General features: G+C 42.6%; 1 protein-coding gene across 1 annotated transcript in view; it reads left to right on the plus strand.

Moving 5' to 3' along the window:
- Positions 1-361: 361 nt before the first annotated feature.
- LOC103132520 (interferon regulatory factor 6-like) overlaps positions 362-9,018 on the plus strand; it is a 16,716-nt gene continuing 8,059 nt past the window's right edge. The window contains exons 1-6 of the mRNA XM_016667436.1: positions 362-377; positions 885-992; positions 1,319-1,501; positions 5,182-5,377; positions 5,451-5,540; positions 5,620-5,793. Coding sequence (XP_016522922.1) covers positions 939-992; positions 1,319-1,501; positions 5,182-5,377; positions 5,451-5,540; positions 5,620-5,793 — 697 coding nt within the window. The 5' untranslated portion in view covers positions 362-377; positions 885-938. The remainder of the gene's footprint in view (positions 378-884; positions 993-1,318; positions 1,502-5,181; positions 5,378-5,450; positions 5,541-5,619; positions 5,794-9,018) is intronic.

The following is a 9,018-nucleotide window of genomic DNA, read 5'->3' on the forward strand; positions in this document are numbered from 1 at the left end:
ACAACAAAAGCTGGCCAGCCATTACAAGACCTGTGCAACTGTTTGCCACTTAGCAAAAACATCCTGGAGTCTTTCTGCATGGACTTTGTATGTGTGGTTATGGGTACTGCGGCTTCCGCCAACAGTTCAAAAACATTGGCGCTTGAGGACTGGGTGTCAAACTCCAATCCTCAAGCGCCGCTGTACTGCAGTTTTTAGATGTGCCACAGAAATGAAATGGCTTAATTAAATCCTTCTTGTGTAGATAAGTTCTCCAGAGTCTTGCTAATCACCTAATTATTGAATTCAGGTGTGGTGCAGCAGAGGTACATCTAAAAGTTGCAGGGCAGTGGCCCTCCACGACTGGAGTTTGACACCTGTGCTCTGGCTTGTCCTAGGTGAGTGTGTTCATGGCTGTTTGTCCTCTGTCTGTGTTTGGCTGGAGAACTTTCCAGCCAAACACCAAAAATAACATTTTAATGTTATTTTTAATTCTATAAAAAAAAAGTACATATAAACTTGTTTTTACTACTCTGTTTATGTCAGCTTAGTAGCTGCAATACTTTAAAAAAAAAAAAAACCTCTTGCATGTCAAGAAAGGTAGAGCACATATTTCTGTAGTTACTCATGTTCAGCTCGGGATTCTCTTGGTCTTGGACAGAGTCGCTCACATCCTGTCCACTTGTACATCGTGACAAACCAACACCGCGCTGTTCAGAAAGTGTATGAGGTTCCATTTGTGTCAAAAATAAGTAGAAGTCATATGACACAAATGGAACCCCATACTAGGGTGTGTCGCCGGCGTGACGTCACGTCTGCTACCTGAGTTTCAGTGAAGAGAAGGGATTTAAGGCCGAGCGAGGGAGAAACGCACTCGCACGTATCGGCTCCTCAACGTGTTTTAGGGTGATGAACGTGGAGTGGGTCTGTGGGAGTTTGGACCTGCACACGGGACACGGATGGCTTTCTTCCCAGCTGCCCAACAAGGAAGGCTTACTCCTGCTTCAGCACAAGTAAGTTTGATCGTTTTTTTCAAGAGCTTCATTTTTCTTTGTCGATTTTCTTGCCGCATTATTACTGCTCGTTTAAAGATTCATGAATCTTTTGGAAGTAAATCAGTTGCACGGTGGTAACAAGTTAAAGGCCTCGCTGTCGGTCAGACGTCAGAAGCCAGGCAGCTTCCATACGTTTGGAAAATCCGTACTTGCAGGATTTGTGGTGTTGCATTGTTTAGTGGTTTGGCAGTTTAGAAAATTACACTCATAACAGGGCGGACTGGCTGGTTTATAGCCAACTGTGTGTTTTTTAAGTCGCTTTAATTATATTTTTCTGTATTTAGTCGGCCAGGATGGCGGTCACCCCGCGACGCGTCCGCCTCAAGCCGTGGCTGGTGGCCCAGGTGGACAGCGCTCGGTACCCGGGTCTGGTTTGGGTCGACCGGGAGGCCATGCGCTTCAGGATCCCCTGGAAACACGCCACTAGACACACACCCCAACATGAGGACGAGGACACCATATTTAAGGTAAATATTTATTTAGATTGTCTCGGCTGAAGGAAAATCGGTTTAAAATGAGAAGATTTTATCTTGGGACTCACAACTATATGCCTTTTTGCTTAAGAGATCCCGACTTTTCTCGAGACGCCGAGAAACTTTATCCGTATCAGGATCGGTACATAACGATATAATCACAGTGATGGAGGACACTCTATAGATGTATAGATTTTTATTTCGAGCTTGAGCATAAAGGCATCAAATCAGTCCTTNTATGTGTGTGTGTGTGTGTGTAATGTTCTGTCAAGAGTGTATCAACTCTGTCTAGACACCGATTTAAACCACAGCAAATGACGTGAAGTAAGGTTGACCATTTATTGTTGGCTTCCTCTTTACATGCTGCAGTGAAAACTGCAGACAGAATGAACACAAAACAATACAAAACTTAGTTCTGTCTGAGCAAACCTTACATACAGTACATACATTTAACACAATTATGACCTCTGCAGTCAACTGAAATGTACCATAAGCAGTCAAATGAAAAATACCAGTCACAATAATGAAACATTAGCGTTTTAACAAAATAATATCTGACACATCTTAAGTAGCATATATCTTATCATAAAACATCACTTACAGCATTACTTCAGCTGAGCTTCTTTGTGGATGGCAAAAGATTAAATGCTGAAGACAAAATAATATCCAGCCATGATTGCTGCAGCTCCAAAAACCCCCAGGAAATTACTGAACACGAAGTTAGATACTGCAATGGTATATATATATATTTTTTTATGTTGCATCCAAAAAAACAGATGGAAAGTTGAAAGGAAGGAAAAGGTGCAGCAGAAAAATCTGAACCCTTATCAAGGATTACTGAGTGAAATGAATGTAAATGAATGTGTACCGGTAGTTAAGCCTAAAAGCCTGAAATTTTGCTAATTAGGCCCAGATTCGTGCTTAAAATATTTCGTTTGATTTACCAACATGCTTCTCATGAAGGCAGCTAAAGATTACAATGTGACCCTGCAACATCAACTCCTTAGATTTCAATATTTAACACTAATAAATTGTGAAAATAACAATAGAAACAACAAAAGCTGGCCAGCCATTACAAGACCTGTGCAACTGTTTGCCACTTAGCAAAAACATCCTGGAGTCTTTCTGCATGGACTTTGGATGTGTAGTTATGGGTACTGCGGCTTCCGCCAACAGTTCAAAAACATTGGCGCTTGAGGACTGGGTGTCAAACTCCAGTCCTCAAGCGCCGTTGTACTGCAGTTTTTAGATGTGCCACAGAAATGAAATGGCTTAATTAAATCCTCCTTGTGTAGATATGTTCTCCAGAGTCTTGCTAATCACCTAATTATTGAATTCAGGTGTGGTGCAGCAGATGTACATCTAAAAGTTGCAGGGCAGTGGCCCTCCCCGACTGGAGTTTGACACCTGTGCTCTGGCTTGTCCTTAGGTGAGTGTGTTCATGGCTGTTTGTCCTCTCTCTGTGTTGGGCTGGAGAACTTTCCAGCCAAACACCAAAAATAACATATTTTAATGTTATTTTCAATTATAAAAAAATGTATATATAAACTTTTTACTACTCGGTTTATGTCAGCTTAGTAGCTGCAATACTTTAAAAAAACAAAAACCTCTTGCATGTCAAGAAAGGTAGAGCACATATTTCTGTAGTTATGTTCAGCTCGGGATTCTCTTCGTCTTGGACTGAGTCGCTCACATCCTGTCCACTTGTTGTACATCGTGACAAACCAACACCGCGCTGCTCAGAAAGTGTATGAGGTTCCATTTGTGTCAAAAATAAGTAGAAGTCATATGACACAAATGGAACCCCATACTAGGGTGTGTCGCCGGCGTGACGTCACGTCTGCTACCTGAGTTTCGGTGAAGAGAAGGGATTTAAGGGCCGAGAAACGCACTCGCACGTATCGGCTCCTCAACGTGTTTTAGGGTGATGAACGTGGAGTGGGTCTGTGGGAGTTTGGACCTGCACACGGGACACGGATGGCTTTCTTCCCAGCTGCCCAACAAGGAAGGCTTACTCCTGCTTCAGCACAAGTAAGTTTGATCGTTTTTTTCAAGAGCTTCATTTTTCTTTGTCGATTTTCTTGCCGCATTATTACTGCTCGTTTAAAGATTCATGAATCTTTTGGAAGTAAATCAGTTGCACGGTGGTAACAAGTTAAAGGCCTCGCTGTCGGTCAGACGTCAGAAGCCAGGCAGCTTCCATACGTTTGGAAAATCCGTACTTGCAGGATTTGTGGTGTTGCATTGTTTAGTGGTTTGGCAGTTTAGAAAATTACACTCATAACAGGGCGGACTGGCTGGTTTATAGCCAACTGTGTGTTTTTTAAGTCGCTTTAATTATATTTTTCTGTATTTAGTCGGCCAGGATGGCGGTCACCTCTCGACGCATCCGCCTCAAGCCGTGGCTGGTGGCCCAGGTGGACAGCGCTCGGTACCCGGGTCTGGTTTGGGTCGACCGGGAGGCCATGCGCTTCAGGATCCCCTGGAAACACGCCACTAGACACACACTCCAACACGAGGACACCATATTTAAGGTAAATATTTATTTAGATTGTCTCGGCTGAAGGAAAATCGGTTTAAAATGAGAAGATTTTATCTTGGGACTCACAACTATATGCCTTTTTGCTTAAGAGATCCCGACTTTTCTCGAGACGCCGAGAAACTTTATCCGTATCAGGATCGGTACATAACGATATAATCACAGTGATGGAGGACACTCTATAGATGTATAGATTTTTATTTCGAGCTTGAGCATAAAGGCATCAAATCAGTCCTTGACATCAGACATGGTTTTTGTATAAGTGAGGCATCTGAAGAGGGTTTTCAGTGCGCGGGGACTCATTCGGTGCAAGTCCTATTCCGACTTAGTTTTGGTTGAATTTATTCATAACCAGCTGCAGAACCCTGGACAGCTACACGGTTACCGATGGATGTACGCTAAATGCAGAGAGCATGAACTTCGTGTGAAAAAATATGTGCGCTTGGTGTAAAAGGATCCCCAAGCGTGGCAGACGGAGAAATTACTTTTGTCTCTTTGCATTATATCTTCCATAGGGCCGCAGTAAATGGTGCTAGTCGTCCATTTCGCGGGATCTCGAGAAAATAAGTCGGGATTTCTTTTTTTTTTTCTCCTTGACCCCTTTGGGGCTCCGTAAAAAAACGGCAACAATCATATCCTGCGTCTATTTTTTTGCGTTTTGTACATTGTGAAATATTTTCTGTAAATGAACTTGAGCTGTTATTTTTTCTGAAAGTTGTGATGAATAAAACCGGTGACTTAAATTAAATGTGTCTCTAACAATCAATTGTCAGCATCTGTCGCTACCAAATGAAGTATTTTTAAAAACATTTGTTTTATAAGGTTTGATTTTGATGGTACCTCTGTAAAGCTACCTGAGCCCAGAATATAGCCTGGTTAAAGTGATCACATGATCATTTTCATGTCTGATCAGATTTTTTTTTATTCATTTTAGATTTAAAATGTCATTATTACAAGTCTTTAATTCAGTTGAAACACAACTTTTCCAACCCTTGCATTTATTTTGTTGCACGTCTTCTGCTTTTTGCACTTATTGTGATCAATGCAACACCAATCGGTAAATATTTAGAACAATGAGACGTTCTGGGACATATAAAAATGTAATTGATCTCGTTTCTGTGACTGCTTCGTCCAGGCGTGGGCTGTGGAGACCGGGAAGTTTCAGGAGGGAGTTGATGAACCTGATCCCCCCAAGTGGAAAGCCCAGCTTCGGTGCGCCCTGAACAAAAGTCGGGAATTCAAACTGGTCTATGACGGCACCCAGGAAGTCCCCATGAATCCCTTTAGGGTGTACGAAGTCTGCGACATCCCACAACCCTACAGTGACCAAAGTACAAAGTTCTTCAGATGTTTTAGGGATTTTCATTGTTTTTCCATCTTTCAATGTTTTTGTTTTCCCGATAGCTCCTTCAGATGCAGGATCACATACTCCCTACGATGAGGATTTTGGAGAAGATCGCACACCAGATTCTCTTCCTCCATATCCATCCAATGGTGATTGTTTACAGCCTTATATTGTTGCAAATACGAGGAGGAATTGATGGAAAACAAAAACTAATCTTTCCTCTTTTAGGCACCAGTCCTTCTCCACTCATGTGGCCTCCGATGGGTTCCCGTTCTTCCATCCAGCCTCCCTGCTGTCCACCTTCGAATGAGATCTGGCCCAAAGAGGAGCCCGCAGATATAGAGCTGCCCCCTGCCCCTCTGCCTGACCCCATCCTGCAGCCGGCTCCTCTTTCTGATGTCTTTGTCTCTCCAGAAACGTGGATCAGCTCCCTCCCAAGTTAGTGTGAACAACTTTATCCCCTTTCAGAAATCAACTTTGTCACACAAAAACTAGTTGACATTTGTTTTGAAAGTTTAGCTGCAGAATTCAATTTCAAAAAAATCTAAATTTAGTAAAATAAGGTTTTAAAAACTGAAAAGGGCATGAAATATTGATGCCTTTCTGGATCAGGTTCTCTAAAACAGATGGAAGTGATTTTACTATCCATCTTTTCTTAAATCATCCACAAACAGGTTAACTTTGCCAGATCATCTCTTTGTCTGCCTGCAAGTTTTTCTGTTTTTTTTTAACCATCATGTTTATGGTAAATTACTAAATCACACTTTAATAAATAATTTGCATGTATTAAAAACCATTGATCAGTCATTAATAGACTTGCTAAAGACCCAGTTTCCAGACCTTGTGGGAAATCATCTGAACATGGAGATTTACAGCCGTTTTTACAGTCCCTCATTTTACCGTCTCCAGTTTTTGTATTTTGAAAACATGAACTGCAGCCTCGGGGTACATAGTTACACGTTGCCATGCAGAAGTGACTAAGCTTGTAAAAACCTGTTGAAGTGTTTTGTCATTCAAAACACTCCTCCTTTGAGGAGCAAGGTTTGCTATCTCGATCTCCACTAGGATCCCTTTCATGAATGCAGACTGCATGCAAGGTGGAGATAAGAACTCCTGCAAGCCCACTTAAAAAAAAAAACAACTTTGTTGCACTTTTTGTATTTCAGGTCATGAAATGGGAGTTAAAAACAAATGGTGGATTCAAGCCAGAATTATCCTGATCTCTACGATTGTTTGGGGAAAATATACGACAGACAAACTGAAGAGACAAAAGTATTTTTGGAAGTTGTGCATCATATCTGGGGTAAAATCACCCCAGAAAAGTGACAATTTGATTTGGTGCTACTTTGTCTTAGGATCTGGGTGACTGGTCATATTTGATGGAAGCATAAGTTGTGCGTCAGAAAATCCTTTAGGTCAGAGGTTCCCAAACCAAATTTTGCTGCGACCTGAGTGGGAACCGTCGGATAAGGCTTGTTGGTGTTCCTGCTAAATCCTGAATATGCCCAATTTGGGTTGTCTTGGCCTTTTTATCGCAGCCTGTGTGGTTTCCCTGACTGGGAAAGAGAATACAACCTGTTGAATGTGACAGGTAGCCAATCGGAGCGCGGTGATTTAAGAACAGAGGGGAATCCCAAACAGCTGACATAACACGCAACTGAGAGTCTGGTGGACATCAGAGATGTGGAAATGTTTATATGTAAAGGTCATTATTAAATATTTTTATTCAGTTAATGTTAACTATGAAAACGGTCGCCTACAAATAATAGTGCAGCAAATAGAGCGGCTGCCCCTGTCTTTTATCTCAATGAGTCCACAAACTACTATTGCTTCTACATCATCCATGTTTGGTCACTCTAAATTCCTGTATGCTAAGTTATCAGCTCCCCTGCCAGCATGCCCAGGTGGGCCCCATATGGGGAAAAGGAGGGCCGACATATGGGTCCCATATGGGTTTGCCCTTTTAGGGCCCACATAGGCTGTGGCCCTACATGGACAAACCCATATGGGACCCATATGTCAGTTCTCTTTTCCCCCATATGGGGCAACAACTCTTAAATCTTGCCGTCTAAACCAGACTTAAGACTCACAAGCTCTACTCGTCTCCTCTCGACCACTGCCCAAACGCTCTCTGACTCTGGTCGCTATAACGTTTACATATCCCTTCAAAATAAGATACAGATGTGCCACAAAACGAACATTTTATTTTCGTTAAAATCTTAACTCACGATAATGACTAATGGGAGCCCTGAGCTTGTTTCTCTGCAACGAGATGGTCCCATCTGGGAGTGATAGACGATGACACCCAAAGTGTTGCTTATATCCACAGCCTGCTTGGTCTCTACGTGGCGAAGCAGTTTGAGGCTTCGTTGCCTCATTAGCAGCCGGTCGCTGCATGTTACGCAGAGCGGCTTAATGTTTGACTCGCCTACCGGTCCGGAATAAATCCATCCTCCTGTCTCTTCTCTGGGCCTTTTCCTCTTTGCAAAGAAACTTTCCAAAGACATTCTTAGTTTGCTGCTTGTGGGCTCAGTGTTGGTGCGCAAGTAACTGAGAGAATCTGGTTAAAGGATTTTCAAAATAAAAGATCCTCCAGACTCGAAATGCATAAAACGGAAATATTTTCTTGCGTGGCCCAATTGGTCCACGGACCAGGGGTTGGGGGCCACTGCTTTAGAGGATCTCTAATTTGGTGTCTGTCTGAACCAGTGACAGACTTGGAGGTCCAGTTCCTGTACAGAGGGAAGGAGGTGTCTCCCACCGTGACTGTGAGCAACCCGCTGGGCTGCAGGCTGTTCTACGGGGACCTGGGGCCCATGGTCAACCAGGAGGAGCTGTTTGGACCCGTGAACCTGGCACAGCTGCGCTTCCCGACCACGGAGCAAATCACCAACGACAAGCAGAGGATCTTCACCAATCGGCTGCTGGATGTGATGGACCGAGGTCTGATCCTGGAGATCATGGGCCACGATATCTACGCAATCCGCCTCTGCCAGTGCAGGGTGTACTGGTCGGGCCCCTGCGCTCCAAACCCAGCGGTGCCAAATCTGATAGAGCGGCAGAAGAAGGTCAAGCTCTTTTGTCTGGAGTCGTTTCTCAGCAGTAAGTACAATTACTACTGAATATTAAAACGAGAGAGTATCTTTACCAAAGTAACGCATCTAAAATGTTGATGCAGACCCTGAGGGTCGTCATTTGAACTTTTCTAAAGATTAATGCAATATTTTTACCATCAGAGGACAAATATCAATGCGTGTCATCTGTCCCCACAACCTATAGCGGCCATGAGGAATAGCAGTAATGGAGTCTAAAAAATATTGAAAAATTCAGTATTTTCCTGTTTTGGACAGACCATTTCCTGTTTCTTTGTCCATCCATTAATCAACGATCCATCAATCCATGGTTGATTTATTTGTCCTACAAATCTCTATCATCCATCTACACATCAGTTCATCTCATGTTTATCTGCCCATGGTTTTATGATCCATTTAACAATTTTCCATAGTGAAATATAAATCTGCAAAAGAATTTAAAGTTCTAAAATGTTGGTGTGTAGGAACCCTGTGATGTTTGAAGTGACGTATAACTACAGTTTGCTTTATTTCTTTTTTTTTTTTTTTTTTTTTC

This window comes from Poecilia formosa, unplaced genomic scaffold (genome assembly GCF_000485575.1).
Source record: "Poecilia formosa unplaced genomic scaffold, Poecilia_formosa-5.1.2 Scaffold1103, whole genome shotgun sequence".
In the NCBI taxonomy this organism is placed as follows: domain Eukaryota; kingdom Metazoa; phylum Chordata; class Actinopteri; order Cyprinodontiformes; family Poeciliidae; genus Poecilia; species Poecilia formosa.